Consider the following 26853-nt stretch of genomic DNA (forward strand, 5'->3'; position numbering starts at 1 on the left):
TCAGTCTATACTTTTTTTTTTTCCAGACAAATATGGTGATTACCTCAAGCAAAAACTCTCAGAAGATCTGATCTAGTTTGTGTAACTCAGTAAACAAAAGACAGCAGAGACACTGTTCCCAAAGATACATGCTTGAGCATTCTATAATTTAATAAAAATCTTATACAAACTAGATCAGATCAAAAATACAGACCAAGCACTTAGTAGCGAGCCAGTGTCAGAACTGGTTGTTGTCCCCTTGTAGCAGTTCCCGAGACTTACGGAAAGACTGCAAAGCTATTGGCATGTTTGAGAGCAACTCCCCCAAACCGGGTTCCAGCAGCAATTCAGCCGGTTCCCACAGCACTCGTTTCACATTTGATTTCATTTACATTTTTTGCCACGGCAAATGGCCCTTCTGACCTTCGTTATCAGTTCCTGGAACACAACACTCTGACAGCAAAAGGAAGATCAGCCTCTCCTTCCCCTTTGCTCCCTTGATAATGAGCTCGCGGGGTGAATATTCATGAGATGAATAATACAGGAAATTGGAACGTGGCCATATCTCCCCTCCCTGTCATCACATCCTGAGAACGAGCCTCCCCTTCTCGGGGGACGTGGGGCAGGCCCCAGTGCCACCGGCCCTCCAGGCCCCAGGTGGGAGCTTTCCAAGGGCCTGCAGCCGCTCCAGGATCTCTCATTCCCCTCCTGCCCAGCACCTCGCCCCTCTTTCCACCCCCGTCCCCTGCCCGGCACAGCCCCTGGATGTCCCTTCCCGCCCTGTGCTTAGTGGGGGTCCACATCCCACCCCACCGCTCTTCCAGGCTCTGTCCCTCCTCGTCGCTGGGGAGGGGAGGAAGAAGCTCCCTCCTTGCCCCCACAGAAGGAGCTGGGGGTGAGCAGCAGGGTCTCCCGCAGCCCTGCGTGGGTTTTGTCCCCGCTGCGAGGGGTGGCGAGGGGCAGGAGGGTGCGGCGTGGCCTGGCTTGTCCCCAGCCCTCAGGGGGGCTCGAGCTTCTCTTGTTGGAGATGGGCTCCAGCCCTAGTGGGACCTCCTCCTCCTCCTCCTTATGGCAGCTGTGATGCCTCAGTGCTACTGCCAGCAGACACACCAAAACCCCAAACCAGGCAAAACCTGGGCAACAACAACCCCCATCCTATCCCTACCCCCTCGTTACCTCTTCAGCCCTGGGTAGCTCCGTGTAACCACATATGGCTATCAAACGTAATTTCTTTGGTTAGCTTCTCTTTAGTGATACTCTGGGTGGCACTTAGCGGACACACGGTTATTACATTACAATTTTCACTTATTTTGAGAAACTATCAGATGGATTAGACCACAAAATGTCTTCAGCCGCGTGTTTCGGGCTCAGGAGGAGCAGCTGACCCTGCTGGAGGCACGGGGCTCGGGGCAGCCAAGCTGCTGCCCTACTTCTTGTCGTTTCTGCTGACAAAGGTGAGGAGGTCCATCGCGGTGACCACACCAAACACCATCTGCTTCATGAAGGAGCTGCCATTTCCATTAACTGTAAGCACAGAAAATGCCAATTTAGTGGGAAAAGGAAGAAAGAAAAGAAAGAAAGAAAGAAAGAAAGAGAGAGAGAGAGAGAGAAAGAGAAAAAGAAAGAGAGAGAGAGAAAGAAAAAAGAAAAAGAAAGAAAGAGAGAAAGAGAGAGAAAGAGAGAGAGAAAGAGAGAGAAAGAAAGAAAGGAAAGAAAGAAAGAAAGAAAGAAAGAAAGAAAGAAAGAAAGAAAGAAAGAAAGAAAGAAAGAAAGAAAGAAAGAAAGAAAGAAAGAAAGAAAGAAAGGAAGGAAGGAAGAAAGAGAGAAAGAGAAAAAGAAAGAGAAAGAAAAAAAAGAGAGAGAAAGAGAGAAAGAGAAAGAGAAAGAGAAAGAGAGAGAAAGAGAGAAAGAGAGAAAGAGAGAAAGAGAAAGAAAGAAAGAAAGAAAGAAAGAAAGAAAGAAAGAAAAGAAAGAAAGGAAAGAAAGGAAAGAAAGAAAGAAAGAGAGAAAAAGAAAGAGAAAGAAAAAAGAAAAAGAGAGAGAAAGAGAGAAAGAGAGAGAAAGAAAGAAAGAAAGAAGAAAAAAAGAAAGAAAGACAGAGAGAAAGAGAGAACGAGAAAAAGAGAGAGAAAGAAAAAAGAAAAAGAAAAAAGAAAAAGAAATAAAAAGAGAGAAAGAGAGAGAAAGAAAGAAAGAAAGAAGAAAGAAAAAGAAAGAAAAAGAAAGAAAAAGAAAGAAAGAAAGAAAGAAAGAAAGAAAGAAAGAAAGAAAGAAAGAAAAAGAAAGAGAGAAAGAAAGAAAGAAAGAAAGAAAAAGAAAGAGAGAAAGAGAGAGAGAGAGAAAGAGAGAAAGAAAGAGAAAAAGAAAGAAAGAGAGAGAAAAAGAGAAAGAAAGAGAGAGAAAAAAGAAAAGGAAAGAGAAAGAAAGAAAGAAAGAAAAAAGAAAAAGAAAAAGAAAAAGAAAAAGAAAAAGAAAAAGAAAAAGAAAAAGAAAAAGAAAAAGAAAGAAAAAGAAAAAGAAAAAGAAAAAGAAAAAGAAAAAGAAAAAAAAAAAGAAAAAGAAAAAGAAAAAGAAAAAGAAAAAGAAAAAGAAAAAGAAAAAGAAAAAGAAAAAGAAAAAGAAAGAGAGAAAGAGAAAGAAAAAGAAAAAGAAAAAGAAAAAGAAAAAGAAGAGCAGAACCCACAGCCATCCAGGGGCTGTGCCTGAATAGAATTACTTTATTAAGGAGAAAACCATAACTGGGGTAGCAGTTGTCTCTGCTATACCTCCACTGAAATGAGTGGTGCAGCCTTGGCCAGGTTGCTGGGATCATGTCAGAGAGGTTTTAGCTGCAAATAACGCAGTCCTTACCCGAGCAGGACCCTTGATTTCACAGTTGTTTTTGCCCAAACTCTGTTCTGGTTCTATCAGCACAAAACTTTCCAGGCCAAACTAACGAGACTCTTTAGAGCAGCAAGGAGACACTTTCTACTCTGCTCTAATAATGTCCTATGATATCATTAATAAAATAACATCGCAACAATTACTTTAACTCTCCGATAAATCTTTTCTTAAATGACAATAAAATTAGCCACTGGAGTCCACACACAAGATAAAAACCAAGCTGTGATAGTGTGGGAAGAAGTAGTAAATACAGGGCTAACTGTGAGGGCGTTAAAACAGCAGCTCTAGAAGAGAAAATGGGTGTTGTGTGCAAGCCAGAGCAAAAGGCACTGCGTACAGCTGGCTGGTATTGTGTGGTGGATACCATTTAATGTATATCAAAATGTCGTACAAAAGAGATTTTTGTCTTTTTATGACAACATAGCTGAGAATGGAAACTCTGTCTAGGAGGGTTTTTTTTTTTTCTTTTTTTTGTGAAAGAATTGGAAGTGTGCACCAAAAGCAGTTTTGAAGGAGCCTTGTTTGTAGCGTTTTGTAGGAACATGGCTGGACCTGCCAGCCAGCCTCAGAGCTGCTGGGGGCTTCGGGGCAGCAGGCCACAGAGATGCAGGCAGAGGGGCTGGGATGAAGGCACACGGTAATTTTGGAGGCTGCGAGCTCAGGGGTCAGCCCTTTGCTGGCAGTCAACACAGCACAATATGACACGCTGCTCACCACAGGAATGCTTTGCGTGTTCAATGCGTAAACCCATAAAATCAGTATAATTGCACCCTTCAGCTCTCATGTCACTCTAAACACGGGTCTTCTGACTGCTTTTCCGTGTTGCTAACGTTTTAAACAAAGCATCCCCCTCGAGATAAAGCCAAATTTGTACCTCTGGCAGTTTTACGGTGTAATTGCACTGGAAAGGTGCGTTAGGCCAGATTTGCAGAATAGCAGCTGCCACCGTACCTGTTTTGGTCGGGGGAGTAACACGGTGTGAGCCCTGCTGCCATCGGTGTGTCAGCAGCCCCTGTGCTGACATGGCCCTACTACCCACAACTCTACCGAGCTGGTTCGCTCCACCTGGGAAGGGTGGCTGTGCACTGGTTTGGGAGTAAATCAAAGCTGCTGGTACGGCTGCTTTGTGGGGCTGGTCTAACGGGCAGAGCAGCCCTGTACCCATTCCCAGTCCGAGTAGGGCTCATACGCGGATGCCTCAGGTTGCATACATCAGTGGGCGCTGTACCCCTGACTCCCAGCTCAGGTGCCCAGGGTTTGTTCATGGTCCAACACATCTCTTTTCAGATTTCTTGACCTCCCCTGGCCCGCCGGAGTCTGAGAGCACCTAGCCCCTTAGCACAGCGATTTGCCCAGGCCCTCAGGACACACAGGGAGGAGGACATCTCTTGGCTGCATCCCCTGGGGTGGAAGTGGGAGCAGAGGTGTTCAGAGAAGATGGCACAGCCTCCAGGCACACACAGCAGAAGGTCTTTAAGAAGTGGGATGCAGAAGGTGCAGTTTCTTCCCTTGCACTTACAGGCCTGAATTCCACCTCAGCTTTATCTAACCTGCCCAAATGCTCCTTTGCCCCTGCCCTCGGGCTACTAATTCTGCAGGTGTCTGTAACTTCCCCCTCGTTTCCTCTGCTGCCCACAACCAGCAAGGCCATGATTTGAATTCAAGGTCAAGAGACTTAAGTGGGTACTAAAAGCCTGAGGCTACGGCTGCACAGCAAAAGCACCGCGCCCGAGCTGCTGCCTGCAGTCCGTCCACCTTGGTGTCACGGGAGGGGAGCAAACGAACACCTTCCCACCTCCACTGTTGGGTTCACCTGGGAAACCATGAGACGAGGGGAGGCAATGGGGCTGATGTGTGCTTCAGCGTCAGCTTTGCACCAGGGGGCCAGCATGGCTCCCATGGCCGGGATCTGGGAAGTGCTCCTGCAGGACACGCACCCAGCAGTGTGCTGGCCCCAGGCTCCACTGGTTAAAGCTTCCCCCCTCTCCCCTCATCCCTGCAGCGTCAGGAAAGGAGAGGAGCGAATGAATAGTTGGCAGCTTCAGTGCTTTGCAGAGCTGCGGGGCAGAAATCCTTCCTGCAAAGGCACAGGGGCTGCACATGCGGAGCAGCTGCACTGATCCCTATCAAGCTCGGTTTGGGAATTTCCCTCTCCCATCTGAACCACTTGTGCAGAGCCCATACAGTGCTTCCTCTCTTTACAGATACCTACACTGCATTTGCTTGTGCACAACGATAGCAAAGTGGTCATTCTCCAGGATGCTGGAAAGTTTCCCAAGGCTGTCTTCCAGGCCAATCTAAACAGGACAGAAAGAGACATTTTACATTTCACTTCACATTTAAAGGACAACGGTGAGGAGCCTGCTTCCTGCCTCTGATCGTGGCCCTGGGCGGGCAGGATGGACCGGGATCAGGCGTGTCTCACCCACCCGCACTGTTCTGGGGAGATGGGAGGGTCTGTGGGCAACCTGCAAAGCCGGCTGTGTGAACCCCTGGCAGCGTTTTCGCTGGTGCCTGTCCTTGGTCTCATCTCCACGACAGTCGCCTTCCACGTTTCTTTCTGCCTTCACCTCTCTGCCCTCCTCTCCCAGCTGCTCTCACACCTCGGGGTGGTGGTGCATAGGATCACAGAATGGCTTGGGTTGGAGGGAACCTTAAAGACCATCTAATTCCAACCCCCCTGCCATAGGCAGGGATGCCACCCACCGCATCAGGTTGCCCAAAGCCCCATCCAGCCTGGCCTCAAACACCTCCAGGGACGTGCATCTCCTCCCCCTCCCCAGACAGAGGTTGGCCACAGCCACGGCCTTAGCGGTACCTTTGAGAACTGGTCGTAGATGACTTTCGTAACGGGGTCTGAGAACTGTGCGTTTCCAGCCAGCACCGAGGTGAGGGTGTTGCTGAGGGTCACCATTCCCAAAATCAGTCTGCAAGGGAACAGGGAGTTTTCCAAAAAGCCAGGCCTGAGGTCAGGCACACATTTTATGTAGGGGCTGAGCTGCTCCCCCTGAAGTCAGTGACCAAATTGCTGCTGCCATGACTGGGAGGCACCAGCATTCTCTTCACCTGAGCAGAACCTTTATTGGGCACGGGTCCGCTGGTGGCAACCCCCTAGAAGAGCCTCTCAGGGAGTTTCTTTCAAGAATCATTCCTGCTATTATTGTTAGCAAAAATAAAGGCTCTAAGCTTTCAATGTAGTCTGTCTTAGGAAACGCTGAGCCCATGCGACTGCTGTAGCATTTATGGGACTGCACGTCTCCAGATTTAGACCCATATGCTTATTCTTCACAAGGAGGCAGATGATATTTTAAAAATGTGCCTCCCAGAATTCAGCACGAGTGTCCTATCATTGGACAAGTAGATGGGACTTTCTCTTTAGCTTTATCATGGCTGCTTCTTCCCGTTTGAATGGCCATCTATGTAACAAGTAAAAATAGTTACCCCGATTCAGCAACGACGGGAGCCTGGTCGTATCCCTTCTCCTGCAGGATTTCGATCGCCTTTTGACAGCTGACTTCTGGGAGAAGAATGAGAGGGGCTGAGAGATTCAGTTTCTGCACCTTGATGTTCCACCACCTGTTGAAAGACAAATGGCAGCACCAAGCTGTTACTCGCGACTGCGTGGCTGCGGGCCTTGCTCAGGGAGGCAAGGCCAGTAGCAATAAGACCAACTGTGCAGGGATATTCTTTCTGCCTGCCTGCAAAGCTCACACTTTAAGCCTGTAAGCTTAAAGCAGAGGCCTACCAGTTTTACTTCTTTGGTTTGTAGCCTGGAGCCTCAAAATGCATTTGCAGTTCCTCCAGGAGAGAGCCTGGCAGAAATGCTGATGTGACTTACTAAGGATGAGATACACTTGTTTGCTGGGGATCACAGGCAACTCCCAACATCTCAGCCCTTTGTCCTTGCAGAAAATGCAGGGCCGTGTGAGAGGATGGAAGGGCCAAGAGCCATTCTAACCAGGTGCAAGAAGCCTTTGAGATATATTAAGTTTTTAGGAAATATTTTGCAGAAACCTTTTTACAGTAACCCAAAATAAAAGGTGGCATCAAGAATGCCTGCAGTCTTTACGTAAGCCTAGGTGCTTTCTCAACAAGTGCCATTTGCCCAGTTACGTGTTAGCTGGCATCAGCAGTTTGTGGTTCCCTGCCTTGAGGGGACATTTTCCCTGTGGTGTGCAAAAAGCGGCTGAGGTGGTCATCTTTTCTGGCCCTCAGCTCCAGAAAGTGGAAATGGGCAGTTCCCTGCCCAGACAAACCTCCAGAGCTGTTTGAGAGGGTTCCTGCTGCAAGAGGGACACTTCTGCCCACTGGCCTCATGTTTCTTTGGATATCAACAGCGGAGTGTGGGGGTTTGGGTGGGTATTCACGTCCAACTCAGTCAGGGTTCAGGTGGCCTGGGCAATGACTGCCACGTGGGAGCAGATCAGCATCTTCAGGACAGAAATGGCTCCTTAATAGACTTTGATCAGAGAAGAGGGACATCTCGCCACTCAGAAGAGAGGAGCTGAGTTTACAGCCTTCTCAGAGGGATCTGGACTTAGCTGCATTTTTTCAGTAACAGAAGATAATACTTTCCTTTGAAGATAATCATTCCCAGACTTGGAAAGCTGATTTCCTTAACACAGTTCATACCGGCGGAAGTTGTCTTACCAAGGCTTATGCTCCTGGACATCGTTTAGGAATCCGTTTTTTATCATCCACTTATCATTCACGAACTTGGACCTAGAAATCACCAACAAAAGACGGGTCTGTGAGCCTTCCACACGCAGTCGTGCTTTGCTCCATGCCCCAGACCGCAGCACTGCCTCGGGGCTCCCATGATTTTTGCAGCTGGCTGCTCTTAGCCCCTTTTAAGGTCAATGGGAGCTGCGAGTGCTCAGGGACTGCTCGAAGCACGCCAGCTATTTGCGTTCCTAACTCAGCTTGACTGACTCCTGCTCCGTGCAGTAAGTCAGCGACGAGAGGAAATAAACCCAAGCGTCCCAACAGCCAGCCCCTGTCGCTTATCACCGCAGCACGCCGTTTCTCCCTGTTATTTGTTTGCTCTTTTTTTTTTTTCCCTGTGAGCTGTTCGAGGGGAAGCGAGAAACTCACATGTAGTTCCTGACAGAGTCGGGCAGGATGACGACGCAGCGCTGACCCTCCTTCAGGTCCTTGGCAGCCCGCACGGCGACGGACATGGCGCTGCCCGAGCTGCCGCCTGGCCGGGTACCGAGAAGAGAGAGACAAACGTTGGGAGAGGGAGGACGACCGGCCCCAGGGCCTCGTAGGTTTTTGGGACACTAAAAGACCGGGTGGGGACTGAAGGGACATGTCCATGGGAAGGCTTGTGGCAACAGGCTTACGAGGCAGCAAGAAGAGTCACCTTATGGACCTCATGAACCACCTCCTGTGGAGACCCTGCAGGCAGGCCAAGGGCTGAGAGGTTCAATACGGGGACATTCATACCACTGCTGCCCACACCGCAGCCTGTCTTCAGGCGAGGAGAACACTACGCCAAATCTAGAGCTTCTGGCCAACGTGTTTGGCAATCAAAGATTTGCTTTACACGCATTGCAAAGACTGAAAAAAAAACATGAACATTACATTCATGCTTGGAATACCAGGCCAACGTGATGGGAAGACCTAAACGCTCTCCGTGTGTGTGTGTGCACGCATGTGGTGTGCTGCACGTAGGGGAAGCAGGTCCCTGCTTTACAGAGGCAATTCTTCCACTGGTAGTTCGAGTGCTGGAAGTGAGAGACATTCCCCTATCTGTGTGCCAATTACGCACTGCACTCAAGGCAGCACGTATTTTACAGCAGGTTAATTAGCACTGGGTCACATTTTTCAAACAAATGATGAAAGTCCCTGAAAAATGCAGTTCTGGGAACATGAAGCTATTCACAAATTATAGTTGAGTTCAGTGAGTGGTTTCCATTGAAACACAGTGAGTCTGAGCCTGCTAGGTTAAGTCAACACAATAAATAGCCTGATCTTTCTCAAAACTCCCTGGATGGGAGTGCTCAGGAGTTTTACCAGCTGTAACTACAGGCCTGTAACTGTGTATTGTCTGGTCCTGGACACAAACATATAACTATCTGCTCCGGGTCACTGATGCTGTGTAGAGGCTCTTAGGGTATAGGCAGGGTTTGCCTGAGGGCACCTGTTCATTTTGGAAAGCCGTGGGGATCACTTACAGCTTGTTGGCACAAGGAGAAATACTCGGTAAGAACATCTTACACTTACTTTACTTACAAACTTTCCCGGTCCAAACCTGGCACCTCTAGTGTGGCAATAGTTCAAAGACAGAGAGTACAGCCTCACAGAGTTGTTAGTGGTGGGACAGTTTTAGTCCACCTGTCCTGTCCTGAATCCTATTAATCCTTCTCTTCAGTCCATGTAACACTATACCAGGCAGAATTAGGCCTGAAGATCCAGTTCCCTGTGCAAAAGTGTTACAGCAAGAGGAGAGTTATTGCTTCTATAATTATTGTTGCCGATGAGCCAGATCCCAGACCACTGACTCACTGCAACACCTCTGAAGTCTACAGCAACCTACACACCAGCTCTGGATTCAGCCATTCAGCCCTGTTAGCCTAGCAGACACAGAACGCAGAGAGCACCTACCCCTGAAGTGTTTTGGTCCCAGAGCAATTAAACAATGAGGTTAAAAAGTTTGTTAAGCGAAGAAGAAGCTGTCGTCATTGATGCTTACCGCACAATAATCCCTCCTCTCTAATCAGCCTGCGAGACATGAGGAACGAGTCTCTGTCGTTGCATTTATACCACTGATCAACCACCTGAAGAGAAAGCAAGACAGTTGGTTCCTGGAAGTGCTATTTCTGTCTGCCCCGACCCTCTGAAGTATGCAGTGGTGCTGCTGCCTACGACATCTGGCAGCTCTGAGCTACTTTGCACACTTGATGAAAACAAATACATCTGTCAGGGCATCCCGAGTCTGGAGTCCTTGTTTGTAGGCACCTCCTCTAGCCGTTCCAGCCAGCACCCTTCCCTTGGAGAGAGAAAAATGCCTGACAGCTCCAAGGTCAGGATGGGGAAGAGGAAATGGTGAGAGTAGGTTGGATGCAAAGACAAAGCTCAGACAGAAGCCTCTCATCACACAGCTACTTACAGATCTGTCCAGGACAGTAGGGATAAAGTCATGGCCAATGCCCTCCACCTCTATGGTTGTGTTGTTCGTCCTGTTCAACTCACTGGGCAGAGCGACGATGGAGCCGTCGGGGTCTACGCCGATGATCTTTGAGGGAAGGAAATTTGGTTAACCACAAAGGGAGTTCAAAAATAATCTCACAACTCAAGCCAAAAAATTACCTATGCCCTTATCAGCAACATTTTTCTTCCTGCGATATTCACTAATATGCCTACCCACTGGCAGCGTGGAGATCTCTAGGACAAAAAAGTAGTTTCCCACTAGCTTTTTTAATAGATAGCGTTCAGCTGCTGCGGAAGTGGCTGTGGTGGCTTAAAATGCTATCACTCCCCAAGTGTTTGTCATCACCCCATTGGCAGAGGCTGCCGCTTCCAAAGCTCAGCCCTTAAGAGAGAGCGAGTGCTCCTTAATCCGTTCCAGTGCAAAGCCAGGCGTTAGCTCAAACTTGCAGAAACCTGTGGCTACCGACAGACATCCTGTCTGGGTCTAGTTCTGCTGGCTGGCCGTGGCAACTCCCTGGTTGCACCGTGAATAACTGGATAGTCAGAGACAACAACTGCTAGCACAGCCCTGCCACACGTGAACCACAGGGTTAGTCTTGATCGAAAGCACAGGCAGGAAAACCTGGGGGAGCCATCGTTCCCAGTGGGCAGCCCTGCCTCCCAGCTTACTTTGCACTCTGGGCACTTCTCCTTCAGCTTCCTGGCAACGCCGGTGACGGTGCCTCCTGTGCCAGATCCAATCACCACCATGTGGACCTTGCCTGCAGGCCAGAGAAGAGAGATGTGAGTCTCGGCACGGCCTCCAACACTGTCTCCCTTTTGTCCAAGCCTCATGTTCCTGAGCTGTTACAACCCCATGCGTGGAAAGGGGCGGCAGCTGGTCCTTCCTCAGCACAGGGGGCTGAAGATGACCTCCAGATCTCCCAGTGGTTTCCATGATTTCTGCATGCTTGGCACCTACTGTCTTAAGGGGAGGGAGGATCCCAGCACCTCCAGACCTTTCAGACCACACCATGGTGAAGCAAAGCATGCATATGAATAATGGCACATATCAGTAGCAGACACAACTTGTCAGCTGGTGCCAGCACCCACAGGGGAAGAGGGCAAAGCTCTGCACTGGCACAAGTGCCAGTCAGATGCACCCCCACTGGTTGTGGTGAAATGGTGTAGGACTGGTAGGAGCAGAATCAGTCAGGCCTTCAGAGACTTGAGATGCAACTGCGCTGGGGGAAAAGGACTCACAACTCACTATTGGCTGCCAGTAGGAGCAAATCTAAATGTTGCAGTGGTGGGAAGGCTGAGACTCTTCTTGTTCCTGTTGTTACTCAGCTGCTTTGCTGTTATTATCCTGTTAAATCCCCTGAGTCTTGTTCACCTTTTGCATTGCTCCCAATACTGGGAATTAATTTCATTTCTGTCTTCACAGACATGGACTGGGATAGTCCTTTTTCCTCCCCACACTGTCACATCATCAAATGTCATTAGTCTGTTTTGATTTGCAAATGAGATTGCAGGATCAGATGCAACCTTGCATGCCCTGATGGGCGTGTACTCCCCCGTGAAGGCTCCTGAGCCACCTTGCACTTTCAGCTCACAGGTCACAGAGATGGATCAGCTGAGAAACGGGCCCTTCCTCCTTCAGGAGAGCCTGGTTTTGTTCACTGTTTTGTTTCTGGTCTCCTCCCTTGGGCTTTTGAAATCAGAGGCCATAACAGGAAAGTCCTGCAGGCTTAGGTGGATGTGGAGTGGACCGTGTGAAGTTGCCACACTCTGTGTCAGCATTACCAAGGGTATCTTCCCTTACAGAGGCCCTCTTTGTCGTTTCTATACCTTTAGATGAATAAACGATGTCAGACAAGCCCCTCATAGAGGGCTCTAGCCCTCTGCACATCCTCGGCGTGTAGAAACAACAGCGCAAACGGTACCTTCACACTGCTCCAGGATCTCCTCAGCGGTGGTGTCGTAATGAGCCAGGGGGTTGCTTGGATTTCGGTACTGTTTATTTCAACAGAGAACAAACAGCATGAGTTACTGGGTAAAGCCTAGGTCAAATACCGAACTAGCAATAGCTCTTGACGAGCTCTGCCCAAAACACCCAGCCGCCCCCCTCCTCTCCCTGGCAAGGGCTGCCAGGTCGCAGGTATGCCTCCTGTTTGTCACCTTGGAACAGTTTTCTAAGGACGTTTAGGATTTGTCCGCGCAAAAGGCCTGGAAGGCTGAACATGCCCACAAACATTCACTCTCTGGTACACAGTGCTCATGTGGTATGGGGATGGTGTCCCGTACGCTGCATTGCCAGGTTTTGTGGGACCTGGAGGGTTTTTAAAGCCCTAGCTGCTGGAGGCAAGACAGTCCCTCAGCATTTCAGGTATTGCCCAGAAAGGAACATTATTAGCCTTTTCTTTTGCCTAGAAGAAGTTGAAACACAGCTGCACAATACTCCCAAAAAGCTCAGAACAACAACAAAAAAACAGCTTCCCCCTCAAATGTTACATTATTTTTTTCAAATATCATATATATGATTTTGAGAGCAGCTTTGTCATTTGTGGCTATTGGCGGTTGGCAGTGCAGCCAGTTAAGTGTCTGGGCAATGTGGGCCAGAGCAGTTGTCCTACATTTACAGGGGGATTTGCTGCAGCGGGAACCCAGGTACAGCACTGAACGGTGTGCAGCCCCACATTCACACCTGCAGAGGGTGAAGGCTGCTTCTGAAAAGTGTATTCAGACATCGAGCTCCCTTTTTGTTAACAGGGATTTTTATACATCTGATATATACGTCAAAAAACGTCTGATTTTTATACACTGTGGGGGTTCCCTACACACTATAGGGATCTTTTCTGCAGTGGGGTGAGGCCAAAGAAAGAAGCATGTTCCTTTACAAGTGCTGCAGGAACTGCTGCCGTGAATCATCAGGGTTTGCCCTTTTTAGTATGGAGCTTATTTTTGAGGCAAGAGTGAGGCTGCTAGGCAAAAAGCAATGTAAAAAGCAATTTTCAGGTCAAAGTTAAATCTGAAGCAATATGAGGAGCCTTTCAAGTGTGCAAGAAAACCCCGCCTCCCCCACCTCCTGGCTCTGACAGAAGCATTACAGGTTTTGAGGTGCCCCTGATTTTGTTTCTGCTACCCTGTGCTTTACAGAGCAGCGATTAAGTTTCATGTGCCATAAAATGGTGATCCCACAATGATGAAATCTGCCTCCGCTGCCAGTTTGAGCAAACTCCCCCAACACAGGCAGACTTGGAGTACACGCTATAAGATGTGTTTGGGAAGGGAGTCTGTGGAGGAGCTGCATTTACCTGGTCCAGAATGTGAGAGTTTGGGATTTCACTTTTCAGCTTCCAGGCAACACGAACGTTGGACTCCGGGGCATCGAAGCGGGTGCATGGGGTCCTCACAATTTCAACACCCAGCGCCTTCAGAATATCGACCTTTTGGAGGGAAGAAAGGAGATGTAAGGCAACCGATCCCATGTAGTGCTGGTAATCTGAACCCATGCATTCATGGCAGCGTCAGATGCCAGAGCAGCTTTGCATGCGGGAGACATTTAACATTTGGAGATGCAATGTCCAGTACTCAGTTATATACTATCTCTGACATCCTTCTGGCACCCAGAGCCTCCTGGCTGGAGCTGGCACACGGGTTCAAGCCTGGCCTCGTGCCCTGTCCTACTTGGGGACAGGCTGGGGACACGGAGGAGGTAGGTGACACTGTGCTGCTCCATGGCACCTGGGGAAGGGGCAGAGGGAACCAGGGCAGGGAGCAGTATTAGAGAGGCAGCTTTTGTATGTGCTGTGGACTGAGCCCCTGCGGGCAAGGAGGAGGACTCAAAGCTCTCCTTGCCCCAAGTCCCCTTGGGGGAAGGAGAAACTATCATAAATCTTACGGTATTAATACACTGAGAGGTGTGGCTGTTGGGGTGAGGGTGTCAAAGGAGAAGGGGGGGTGAGTGCCACCACTCCTGGAGGCAAACCCCGTGGCAGCTGCACGTAGCATCTGATCCAGAGCGAGCTTAAGTGAGATTTAGGTTGAAATGAGGGCGGCGCTTTGGAGAAGGGCTCTGTTTTGAGCCAAGTCAGGGTCCAGGTCTGGCTTCACTCATGGTTGGGGGACAGTTGGACCAGATGATCTTGGAGGTCTTTTCCAACCGCAATGATTCTGTGATTTTATGAGTTCAGCTGAACAGTTTGTGAGACTTTTGCTCCCCACAGTGGCGATTTCTGCCATCCCTAGGTCATCAGTTTCACCCGATCAGCAGCTCTTGTGCAAAGGACTTGTTGTCCACCAGCTTGAGAAAGCATCTCAGAGAACCTTAAATGTCTCCCGGTTAAGGGAAATCATAGCAAGATGGAGACATCAAGTGACTGGTCAGATGCCAGAGGGGAAGATAGCAAGGCTGGCAGCCCCAGCACCCCGCACGCCTCTCCCCTGCTCCCTGCAGCCCTAACGCTCACAGAGCGTGGGTTGCTCCATGTCTCTGCAGACATGCACTGCATTTGGCTAACGCATGACCCCCCTGTGTCACCGATGCTAGATAATCAGTCAGATCATCTCGGCGTGCTTTTTTTTTTTTGTCAAAAGGAAATCTTCTGAATAGCTACAAAGACATGCTGGTATCTGCAGCAAGGCTCATTACCCTTTTAAGGAGAGGACAGTCCGTCTCTTGACAGGGAGAGGCAGAGAGAGACAGAGAGGGAGATGTTCCCAGGCTGTGGGGTAATACCGTACAGAGCTCTGACCTTTTCCATGCTCATCTTCTCCGGCAAGACGACGATGCAGCGGTAACCTTTCACTGCAGCTACCAGTGCCAGCCCGATTCCTGGGTTGAGGGGAGGAAAGGGAACCGTTTGACAACAGCGTTTGGCAAGGCCCCACCGACACGCATGTTCTCTCCTGCTTCCTACGCGCCTCTCTCCCACTGGTGAACACCACGTAGAAATTTTCACCAAGCTACACGTGAGGGCATCCTCTGTGAATCCTCCGGGCTGTCACTGCGGGAGATGGATGGAGCCAGCTGCTCCCCGGCCACATGGGGCAGTTGGAGCAGTGTGTCCCCACGGGAGGGCATGGGGAGCGATTGCAGGAAGCATGGTGCTGCCCCAGGAGCGACAGGGTGGACGACCTCTGGAGCAGTGCCCAGGGCACAAAGAAACTTTCACCAAGGGTCCTGTGCAGGCTGCAAAATGCAGGGACACTCCTCTGCTGTCCCTCACCACAATCTGGTGCCTGAGCGGGATGACAGTGACAATGAAAAAAACAAAACAAAACAAAAAAGATTTATCTTCCAGCCCATCAGGGAAGCCCTCTGTGGGAACCTCTGAATATTCAAGAACTTCCCATGCAGAAAGCACAAGGGGTTGCCCCAGCCCTCAGGAGGCCCTCAGGAATTTCAGGATTTCAGCAGGAGACATCTCAGCACCTCTCGAGGCTGCCAGGAGGGAGGGAGGCGAGCTGAGGTGAGGACAGAGCCAGAGCCACAGTGCCCCAGGCTAACTGTGCAGCTGCCCACAGCCCTCACACGCTTCTTGCTTTGCACAGAGCAAGGAGGGGAAATGCTTCCTTGGGAATGCACACAGACCAGTGGGAAGGAAAGCACGTTGCCCTGGGGAGGTTTAGGCGGCACGGTCTGTTCCCAGGTGTAAGGACTCCTCAGATTTCCGTGCCTCCTGCAAGCCCTCAGACATGCCAGGATGGATCGGGCACACTGGCATTTCCTACCTGTGTTCCCCGAAGTGGGCTCGATCAGCGTGTCTCCCGGCTTTATAATCCCCGCTCTCTCCGCGTCTTCCACCATCCTCAGGCTGATGCGGTCCTTCACGCTGCCCCCCGCGTTGAAGTACTCGCATTTTGCCACTGGAAAGCAAGGGCGAGGCTCCATCAGGGACAAGCTGGGGGCACCACGCTGCCTGGCAGCTCCCCGCTCCCCCCAAGCTGCAATCAGAGAGTTCCCAAAGTGCACCCCAGCCGCAGGGCACACCCCTGCTTCTGATCCCTCCATGCCGCTAACACTTGCGGTGGGACTCTTCTCACCGAGGTGTTGATGTCTGCACCTGAACTGATCATACTGGGCTCTGATTTATGGACGACAGGGAGAAGTGGGTACTTTTAGGATGCGATTCTCTTAGTTGTAGTGGAGACAGCGACATCAGGCTGACAAATCACCCAGCTACGTGAGCAGCCAGAGCAACAGGGGAAAATCTTTGTGATTATCACTACCTTTTATAATGCAGACTGCCAAAACTTCAGCTACACAGATGTCCTCAAAGGCACAGAGATTACAAAGTAATTGCATCTAATCTTAACTGCTTCCTCAATGCTGCAGGGCTGCAAGCCGTCGTTTATTTGCTGGGTACGAGGCTCTGTGCTGACCCACAGCTCAGGAACACGCAGCTGCTGTGTGAATCCTATTCTCCTTCCCTTGCTGCACCATGGGAGGGAGACACCATCCCAGAAAATGGAGCTCTGTCTCGTTCCCCGGCTTGCCCAGTTCTATCTGCCCCAAATCCCCCCAGGAGCTTGCCCCAGCCAGACATCCTCCAAGGGGAAGGCAGCTTCAGAGAGCACAGCACTCTTCATGCGGACCTGTGCCCTGGGGAGGCTGGTTACCCTGTGGGTTCCCTACAGTCAAGTAAGACCGTAAGTGCCTGGTGTGCTGTTTTATGGGGTGTGAGCACTAGCCAAGTCTCTCCTTCCTACACCGCTACGTGAAACTCATGAACCTTGATGCCTCTGAGACCTCTCTCTTTCTTTCCAGTCTGGCTGAAATTAAACAGGGTTAAAAGATGCAGGAGAGGAGACTGAAAAGTCGATATAACAGAAGAAGACTAATTGCATCATGCTTATTCTGCAGGACACCAGGCTAAAAACCCTTGCAATGAGCTATCACCCACGCCTCAGAGGCTGTGAGAGAGGATTTGGGTCTTGCTGGAAAACCTGACCCTGCAGCTGGCCTGGCATGCCGGTGGCCGATACACCCAGCTGTCTGCAGTCCAGCTGTGCTTTGGGAACGTCCCCGGGGGAAGCAGAAAGTGAAATCCCTGGGGGCAGTGACCCAGCAAACGGGCAGTGCCTGGCCCAGCTCCAGCTCACCGGGCAGGGGCGGTGCTGTGGGGCCATGACTGCACCGTAACCTCATAGCCAGGAATACCCAACACGTGCCACGCCTGGCCCCCCCCGTCTGTTCTTGCTCTCCGCTGAGTCTCTTCTGAAGCCCCCGCTGACGCTGCCCCTCAACCTCACCTCATGGCCCGGAAAAACCTGGTGGAAAGGGAAAACTCACAGAGCTCACACTTGAGCCCATAGGACTTCCCAATCTTGTTGACTCGGACCATTGGGGTGCAGCCAATTTTCTTCAGGATGTTGGGCAAGATCTTTGTTTCTTCTGACCTGTATGAAAGGAGAAACAAAAAAAGTCAAATCAGAGCAACTTTTATGCAACATGAACCAAGATAAAACCTGAGTAAGGTTACAGCAAGACCACCAAGAGACTCCTTTTTTCAAGAGAAAAGGTCTCCATTGACAGGTAATGGAGGCAAAAGGAGTTGGTTGTGGTCTTCCATCACTCTTACCATCAGTTATTTATTCCTTTAAGTAAAAAATAATGTAGTTAGTTTTCAGGGCTGTTCTGAAATGCCTTGTTCTACAAGGCCTGAGGCCAGATGTATAATTAAGTGAAGTGAGAACGGCAAACAAGCCTCAGGATCTTACACAGTTGATGAGAAAGCCAGAAGACCATGCACAATACGTGCCTCTTCTTTCCTCCATCCAACGCAACACAGCCTGTGCATTTCATATTTTCATCCAACTCTAAACCAACTTTTTCTTGCCCAGCCAGGAGCTACTTCCCTGCTTGCAAGGATGGCTCCAAGCCATCAGAAAGGCCCAAGCCACGTCAGTGCTCCAAGGCCGTTAGTCTCTGACTGACAAGCAAGGGCCTCTCTCAGCAAAGTCTGTTCACCAGCATCAACTGATTGCTGGATTTCAGAGCGTGAATCACCTGGTCTGGCGTTCTGTGCCCTGGAGAAGATACTTGTGATGAATCCTGCCTGAATTTCATGCATGAACCTGGCAACTTTTTCAGCCAAGGACTTGTCACACTCTCGGTGTTTGCCAGCGTGTGCCCACAATACAGAAATGAAACACCAGTCTGGATGCTCGTTTTTGCAGATCTGTGGAACCCAGCTGTGCTCATCCAGGAACTGTGTCCGAGGGGACACATCTCAGCTTCACCCGGGGCAAGTTAGCAGTGCGCCTTTGTTTCCAGCACAGCCTTGTTACACAGCCCAGAGCTTTGCCCCGCTCCCATAGGCTGAGTTGTTAATTCTGCCATGAAGCAGAGGACTCTGGATTTTTTTGGCAAATAATTAAACTGAGTTCTTGGATCAGGGCAGTTCAGCCTCGTGGTTTTGTTAGTCTCTGTCAGACGCCAGCAGAAGCCAAGAAACACGTCACAGCGATTGCAACTAGAACGAAAAAGACTTGTTTGCCCAACACATGGCTGAACGCATCTTGCCACGCAGACAGGGAACTGGTGTCCTTGAACTTTTTAAAAGAAGGAGGAAGAAGCTTGATGAGGGCCGTGTTTATTGGGGCCACAAATGTATTGCCCCTGGTTGATAGTCAGCATGTCTCTCTCCGAGTGGGGTGACAAACCCCCACCCCCTCGCTGCTCAGCTCCCCTTTGCACGGCTCTCGCCCACTATCATCCCTTGAACCTTGAACCCAAGTTATCCTGGTCTGCTATCGCAGCCAAGCAGATGGCTGTCTGCTGACAGAAAGGCCATGTGATGCAGGGGTGCCATGCTGATTTACTTAAAGACACACACACACACACCTCCCCTCCGGGTTTGCGAGAATGGTATAGACACTTCTTGCCCTGCACGAGTACAGGGTGGTGTTTTAGTGCAGATGTTTACTGCCAAAAGGAGCCACTCCTTACATCTCGCGCCCAGAAATGATGGTATATTGCACGTGTGCTCTTACCTCTCCCTCCGTGGAAAGCGTTACCGCGCGCATTACAACCTCTACTGAACGCTGGTAAATTCGAGGCAGTAACTCAGTAAATGAGCTTTCCCCACAGCTGAGCCATTTTCCATCTGCTCTAAAAGCGGCTGAAATGCTCAGTGGCTTCAGTGGGGCTGAGCCATGGCATGAAGAGACTCGAGCTCCTTCAGGTAGCCTTTAGTTAGGGCCTGCCTTTCAAGAGAGCAACCTGAGCACTACATTAGACATCTAGATTGCAGGAAATCATCTCGAGAGAAGAAAGCAAGGGCATTTATTTACCGTCAGCCAGTAATTGTGGTAAAAGAAATGCCCCTGTGCTGTTTGAACCCTAGCAAGGCATGTTGCATCACAGCGAGGTGCTGCGAGGCTCAGTGATGGAGCATGGTGAAGGGGAGCCAGAAACAGGACTGGTCTTTTGCATTGCTGCCAACCACAGCGAGCACTCCCCCAAAAGAACAGCCTTTCTCTCGCTCCAGGGACAGGCACCAAAATTTCTGCAGTTTCTATCATATTTCTTTCCTAGTGACTACCATATCTTACTACAAAAATAATGCTAGCGCAGTCAGCTTCATTCCCCAGCTATGTGAACGCTGTGTGGTGAAGGTAGCAGCTCTTTGGATATCAGGATCTGTGGAAAATGCCTTTGGTGCTCCTAAAGGATATGATGGGGATACTCCTGTCTTAAAATGGTTGTTATCAGTTCAGGATAGCAGTGGACAAGAATGTTGTTTTTTTTTTTTTCTCCAGTGTTTCTGCTTTTACATGTGGCATGTTATTCCATAAGATGTCCAGAGGGAAAGCAGTCCTGGCAAAAAAAAATGTAAGTGATCCTTTCTGAGGCTGTAGCAGGACAGAACTGGATCAAAGACTATCAGAACCACTCTACCTCTGTATCTCTCGGAAAACTTAAATAATTAATGTCCTTAAATAAAATACCACCTTGCCTTCTTTTCCTGGTACTATCCCCTTCTACCTCAAAAAATCAGGTTTCATATGTGAATTGCAGAAAGTAAAAGAAAAAAAAAAAAAAGAGAGATTTTTGCCTTATCAGCTGCCATCTATAGTTCACCCAGAGCAGGAAAAACAAACAGTTCCCCTTCCACATGTTTCTGCAAAGTGAAATGGTGATGTCCCAGTGCTGCATGATTCTTGTCTATTTTTATCAGTGCAGCAGACTACATTTCAGTCCCTGCCCCAGTGATGCCACATGGGCCCCCTCGGCCTGTTCCCATCCCCAGGGGACAGTCCTGATGTCCCCAGTGCCCTGCTGCTGGAGATGCGCTGGTATGGGACCTGCCCTGCTGCACCTCTGGCACCCCAATGCTGAATTACTAAAAACTGCTAAATAACAATGTTATCCTGCTCAGCATGGTAACAGAGAAGAAAATAGAGTTTGGCTGATCCTGTCCTTAGGTGCTATCTGCAGGGTTTGCCCTGGGTGAGTGACTGGGTGCATGTTTGCCGGGTTAGCACTGAGCCTGTGGAGCCCACTCCTCCTTCATGGGCCAGACCTGGGGGCTTCTGAGCTTCACAAGTGCTGGTGGGCCATGCTCCAGCTGTGTCCCACCTTGCACGTGGGACAAAACTCCCCACGCCGGCTCGCAACTGGCAGGCATTTACGCAGAGCAGTGCTGCACCTCCACAGTTCCTCGTGTACTGGAGCTGAATTTGTGCTTTACGTCTTTGGCACAGCAGGGACGTGTCCGCAGTTCCCCTGACATTTATAGGACAGCCTTATCTTTAATAGCCTGTCTGCGTTTGGTTTGCAGGGCCATTAAAGCACCTCTTGTCTAGTCGGGGCACTTTGTCAGGCTTGCCTCACCCTGGGAGGAAATCTGCTGCTGTGAGGACAAGAATGGGCTCAGAGCAGCCACCTCGCCTGCACTGCACTCTTGGGTCACTTACACAGTGTGGGCAACCTCTGAGTGTGACATTTCCTCATTACTTGAAAGCCCAGGCCCTGGTAATCAGTTTTTATGAAAGTCTCTGGCCATCGATAAAGACATTGCTAATATTTTGATATCTTTCTACACGCTGCGTCAGACTGTTTGAATGAACGAGTGTATCTGAACAGCAGGCCTTTGACTGATGATTGTATAGCTGTCACTGACTGTTGTACAAAGGAATGGGTGCAACAGCTTTGGGTTGTAGGCATGCAAGGACATTACAGCTGGGAGAGCCATTACCGCATCGCCATGCATGCCTAGCAGCTGGGAGCACCTTCACTTCTGCTGTTGAACACCAGATTTCACAGAGTCCATTTTGCAAAAGTGTACAAGTCCCTGGTTGAAATCTACCTCTGAAATATGTTCATCTTAATTCTTCTAAAGCAAGATGCCCCAGACTAGCAGATGCTTTCAAAGGTCTGCTGGAAAACACAGAGTGTAACAATAGTGCTTCATCTTCAGAAGTTGACGTTGAGCTTCCTGCACTCTAAAATAACCGGCATGAAAGAATTACTTACAAGGGTATACAGGAGTGTGGAGACTTGTTGGCAGGCGTTGCAGCTGTCCACGTGCACTTACTGGGCAAGTTGGGAAGAATCCATGAGCTGTCAGCTTTGCTTTCCTGACTTCCCATACAGCTGCCGTTCATGAGCAGGCAGGCCTTGGTCATCTCCTGTGTAGTGGAAATAGAGCCCCACAGTCACCTGGGAGGAAAAGCTTGGTAGACAGGCACCTGTATAATAATTCCTGTGTAATAATTGTCAAAGGCAAGAAACGACTTCCACGTTTGGGTGTGAAAACAGGATGGAGAGCCTGCTTGGGGCATCCCTACTGGCTGTTCAAAAACCCAGTTCTACAGATGAATTAAATGGTGGAAATTGCCCTTTTGTCACATGTCCAGCTTTGGTGTACTAAACCTCATATGTAGTAAAACATCTCCTAACCACCATCTCCAGTAAATCGTCCCCTGTTCAAATGTACATTGAATCACAGAATCACAGAATGGCTTGGGTTGGAAGGGACCTTAAAGACCATCTGGATCTGACCCCCTGCCATGGGCAGGGACACCTCCCACCAGACCAGGTTGCCCAAAGCCCCATCCAGCCTGGCCTTGAGCACCTCCAGGGATGGGGCACCCACAGCTTCTCTGGGCAACCTGTGCCAGTGCTTTCCAGTACATTGAAGCACCTCTCCTCCACCACTAGAAAATGTGGTGCTCTGTATTTTGTCATTTGGTCAAGAGCAGGTTTTTTGTTGTTGTTGTTGTGGTTGTTGTTTGTTTGTTTTCATTTTAGCAGTGAAGAAACCATAAATAAGTTGAGAATACTTGTACTGTGGTGTTGGGCCTCAAAGAGACAAAAAGACCCCTCTACTCTGGCATCCAAGAATATTAAAAGTTAAAATGAAAAAAAAAAGAAAGAAAAAAAAAGAATAAATAGAAACAAAAAGTCAAGGAAGGACAACAAAGGTGCTCGGAGGTATAGAACAATTTCCATATGAAAATGGCTTAAAGAGAGCAGGATTCTTCAGACTGGAAGTGAGACAGGTGGCTGTGGTGAGATCAGGCTGTAAATCCTGGTGGATGTGGGGAAGATGACTGAAAAACACTTTCCTGCTTCTCAGCATTGAATAATAGGCAAAAGGAACAGCTATAGGAGCAAAACAGGTAAAAGCGGAAACAGAAAAGGGTTCACAAAGGTGAAGTTCATTAGTGGCTCTTAAACACACTGGCTTTAACGCTACCTGTGCTCTGGGAACACTATAGGCAGAGGAAAGGACGAGTCTGGTTTATTGTCAGTGGCTGCTATAGTTTCTGGTATTGTGATCAGTACCAGTAACAGGATAAAGGGTTACGTGGAGCTTTGATGTGACCCTTTATGATGTGAGCTTCTATGGAGCGACCATCTATGCATTTAATCAGCCACCTTCTTTTGCTAAAGAAACTAGCCACATGGAGAAAAGAAACATTTTTGGTAATTCGAACTTTCTTTTCTGGCTTGTCCACAGAACGAATTGGCCCTGATTCAGCTTTCGCTGAATAAAGGGACCTTACAGCTCGGTAGGGTCATGTTTGGAGACTTGCACCCAAGCTGACTGCTGTGCCTACAAAGCCCTGCTGGCTCACAACAGCCAGGCAAGGAGCCAGCACACTGTTATGGCTGGCTCCTGATTATCTAATTAATTTGTAGCTTGACATGTGAGCCCAAGGGCAGCCTTAATTACCATTTCTGCCATCCTCCTGTGCGTGCTTGCTTGCTTCACCCGATTGCAGTCACTTCTTCGAAGTATCCCAGCGGGATTATTTGAGGTCAGAGCTGTGCTTTCCCAGCTGCTTCTCCACCAGCCAGGAGGGTGGGGCTGGGGTTCACTTTTTGTTGGGGTGTCCCTGAAACACAGAAATATAACATTTCAACCAAAGGCGCTAGAACTTCCCTGAAGATAGAGGTTAATAAATGTGTGGTGTTACCTGGCCAAGCCACCCCAGCATGAAAAACAGCACCAGGCATGGTGACACTGACAGTAAAAAACGAACTATGGGGCCTGGCAGTAGTGAGGGCCCAGCTTCATACCCTAGGTGTGCCCCTGTGCCTCAGACAATGAGCACTTTGGAGCACTTGAGAGTCCACACGGTCAGTCCGATATGACCCAAGGCCCGAAGCAGGCCTGTCACCTCCTGGTGGGGCAGGCAGACATTGTGCCACCTCGTGTGGAACCAAGTCAGCCAGTTGCAATGCACTGGATATAGACACATGGAGAAAATCGGGGTACAAAGAGCTCACCCTGAGCTGGTTTATCCTCTTTTCTCAGAAGAAAAGGCCCCTGGAAGGACCTAGCACCCTGAAGCCATTTCTATTCCTCAGGCAGACAGCTGGCACCTGCTCCAGCCCCACAAGGCAGCAAGGCCCCAGGTGCACAGGGCAGTCAGGTCAAAATGGCTTGGACCCTGCAGCGGGTCTGATAAAAACAGTCCCTGCAAACTTTGCCTCTCCATGTTGTACCCAACCACCACCAAACCTGTTGCTTCTTGGGAGGGATTAAAGGGGAAAAAAGAAAAAAAAAAAAGTCGATTTCCTTGCAAGCCAGGATTTGTGTCAGCCTTGAGAATGTCTCCCCAAGCAAATCCTTATTTACCTAATGCATTAACTGGGAAGGAGCAAAAGTCACTTGTGGGTAAAGAAGAGATAAACTGCAATTTATCAGGGGGAGTTGGCATGTTTTCACAACTGAGGCCACTGTTTACCAACTAAAATGTTGGAAATAAGATTTTATTATTATTATTATTATTTACTGAGGACCGAGTATGCCCATCTTCATCTTGTGGTAAGGGTCGAAACACGGGAGAGGCTGAAACTTTTAGGTGCTGCAGAACAGCACAAGGTCTGTTTTTTGGATCCTTCCCCTCTTTGTGGGTGCTGATCTCCCTGCCCTGGTGGGTGCTGACCCCCAGGAGGCTGGGCAGTGGCTGCTGGGCACAATGCAAGCCCCTCTCCCCTCCAACAGGCCCTGAGGCAGGGCCCGGCTGTGCCCTCCTCTCATCAGGCCAAGGCCAGGAGATTTTAGGGTGATGTGTTTATGGGAAGAGCTGGTGGCCATCACTGAGCACTGTCTATGACTCCTGCATCCATTTTCTGGAGCTGGGAGGTCTCCTGGACATGGCACTGGTGCAAAGCCCCAGCCAGCAGCTGGCGTGTCCTAGCTCTGCATGCCCACTGCTTACACCCCCATCTTTCTCCATGGGACACCTCAGTGCAACTTTGTGGGTGACATGGAGCTGTAGGGATCACTGGAGAGGACCTGCTATCACTGACCCCCTCCATGCAGGGGAATAATCCACGTTTGCGCATCCAGTTTAGGTTGGTGGTCCCAGAGACTTCGTGTTTCAGCTGAGCATGTGGGGAGCCACCACTACCCATTTGGCTGTGGGGACAGCAACCTGCTGAGACCCAGGTGAAAGTGGGCAACCTCCCCAGGTGGTCTGCCACCCCCTTGGACCCCAGCTTGGGACCTGTAACCTCCAAACACCTTGCCACCATCAAGAAGTGCTGTAAGTCCCAGGGTCACCCCTACCAAGAGCAGCCAAGTCTGCCCTCGAATAGAGTATCAGGGACGGCATGCCATGGTGAGACAGCAAGTGCAAGACTACTGCATGGAGGGAATGGCATTATTGGTTTTCCACTTTTTAAAATAAGATCACATTCTACTCGTTATGTCCAGATCCCTTGCCATCTGATACATGAAAACAGAAAGAACAGGATTTTTCTTTTATTCAGTCACCTGGAGTAGATTCAGACATAGTTTCTAGATGTCCAGAGAACAAAGAAGCAAGACCTGCCCCTTGACTATGTCAGTGTCTACATTCCTTACTGACAGAGGATTTTTCATTTATCTTCTCAAAGTCTGGTTAATTCCCTGTGCAGTGCTGTAGGACTCAACAGATACCCTACCAACCTTGAATCATTCTAAAATCTCTGCACAGCCATGCCCAGGGTCTGGATTTGTATTTAAGATAAGATACATTTAAAGCCACTGCAGTTCTGAAGCAAAACTTAAAAATTGAAGCCTGAGCACAGGAACGCCCAGAAAGTCTATACAAGATTGCAGACAACCTGAAACCATACCAAGAGATCAGCAGAGCCTGACCTTCCCTGTATCTTTCTGAGGCCTTGACACAACACCAGTGAGCCACTCCTCTGCTGATAGATTCAGCGGCCTCATCCTGCTACCATGCTTGCTTGGTGAGAAGCACAGGCAGGAAGGGGGATGGGATCACTGTGGAAAGTCTGACTGCAGCTGGGGGTTGCTGAAAAGAGCAATGTCTAACGCAAACATCTCCCCACACTGCTTCCACTGCAGTTTCAGGTCACCTTACATCACAAAGCAAAGGTATGTCCTCTCCTGATTACCAGAATTCTTACCGATGTCCCAACAGTCCTTCTAACCCCTGCCTGAAGCTTCAGCTATTATTTGATCAGCTGTCAAATACGTCTGACCTGTTGTAGGTATCTTGTAATGGCCCCGTAAGTCTCTTCAGAGTGCAGGACTTCCAATTAGAGAAGCCTGAGACAAGACAGAATGGGGAAAAGATAATGGAAATATCCACTGGAACTGGGAGGCAGTCCAAGAGGCAGGGCATGGTTACATGCAGCTCTGCAGCTGCTGCCACTTACGGAAATTACACGACAAAGAGCACAAGCTAATATTTATGGAGTACTTCACAGATAAGAGATTGTGATTATTAGGTTATCAGACTGTGCTGATAACTTCAATAGGAAGAATGAGACACTTCAAAGCAGGCTAAAGGAAAATAACTGAGCAGAGAGAGAGTTCATGGAAACTTACTCCATTCAAAGCAAAATGCAATTTTCTTGCTTTATGTTAAAGAAATGGTATTGCTCTCACTGAGCGAGACAAATGCAGCATCAGTTCAACAGAATCACAGAGGCACCTTGGGAGGTCCCCGGCCCTGCTCAAAGCTGGGTCAGCGCTGGGCACAGACTCAGCACTTTGTCCTCTTTGGACCTCTTGCAGGCCTCCAGGGATGGAGACTGCACAGGCTCCCCAGACAACCTGGTCCCCTGCCTGACTGACCATGTAGCATAAAGCCAGGCCCTCCCTGGCTTTTAGACTTATTCAGATCTTGCACAGATTCCCTGGATCAGTCAACCTCTGAACAGGCTGAGAAGCAGATGCTACCAGAATCCTCTTCTCAAGCCTTCCTGTGATAACAACGTTACCTGGTTAGTAGGCACGGCTCCCATGTACTTTGCTATTATAAAAGAAGCACGTTCAGTAGTAGATAAGCCATACTCACCGCCTTCAGTGTATTGGCTGAGTGCTTTCGCTGTGCTTCAGCTGTGAGTTTATATGTGCCCTGTGATAGCAAACGCCA

The 26853-nt window shown here is 49.3% G+C and overlaps 1 protein-coding gene across 4 annotated transcripts; it reads right to left on the bottom strand.

Moving 5' to 3' along the window:
- Nucleotides 1-3: 3 nt before the first annotated feature.
- Nucleotides 4-26793, bottom strand: LOC106036144 (cystathionine beta-synthase-like). 4 transcript variants are annotated; one of them, XM_066979463.1, is made up of 17 exons: nt 26776-26793; nt 23187-23349; nt 21482-21636; nt 17294-17400; nt 15733-15867; nt 14754-14833; nt 13314-13445; nt 11943-12012; nt 10687-10778; nt 9977-10102; nt 9560-9644; nt 7957-8062; nt 7513-7584; nt 6304-6438; nt 5681-5789; nt 5075-5159; nt 4-1503 (listed from the first exon to the last, which is right to left on the bottom strand). In XM_066979463.1, exons 2-17 carry the CDS (start codon nt 23196-23198, stop codon nt 1406-1408), a joined length of 1599 nt encoding a protein of 532 aa, XP_066835564.1. In that variant the 5' UTR covers nt 23199-23349; nt 26776-26793; the 3' UTR covers nt 4-1405. The 4 variants fall into 4 exon arrangements, with proteins under 4 accessions (XP_066835564.1, XP_066835579.1, XP_013036870.2 ...); XM_066979478.1 differs by lacking the exon at nt 26776-26793 and adding an exon at nt 25955-26057; XM_013181416.3 differs by lacking the exon at nt 26776-26793 and adding an exon at nt 23744-23759.
- Nucleotides 26794-26853: the final 60 nt, after the last annotated feature.

Source organism: Anser cygnoides, chromosome 1 (assembly GCF_040182565.1).
Source record: "Anser cygnoides isolate HZ-2024a breed goose chromosome 1, Taihu_goose_T2T_genome, whole genome shotgun sequence".
Lineage (NCBI taxonomy): Eukaryota > Metazoa > Chordata > Aves > Anseriformes > Anatidae > Anser > Anser cygnoides.

What these genes read in the sequence shown, in the direction of transcription:
- LOC106036144 (XM_066979463.1), bottom strand. An exon ending in TGGGCTCAAGTGTGAGCTCT is followed by an intron (nt 15,868 to 17,293) that starts GTGAGTTTTCCC and finishes CTTGCTTTCCAG; the next exon opens with TGGCAAAATGCGAGTACTTC. An exon ending in AGAGGAGGGATTATTGTGCG is followed by an intron (nt 8,063 to 9,559) that starts GTAAGCATCAAT and finishes GTACCCGGCCAG; the next exon opens with GCGGCAGCTCGGGCAGCGCC.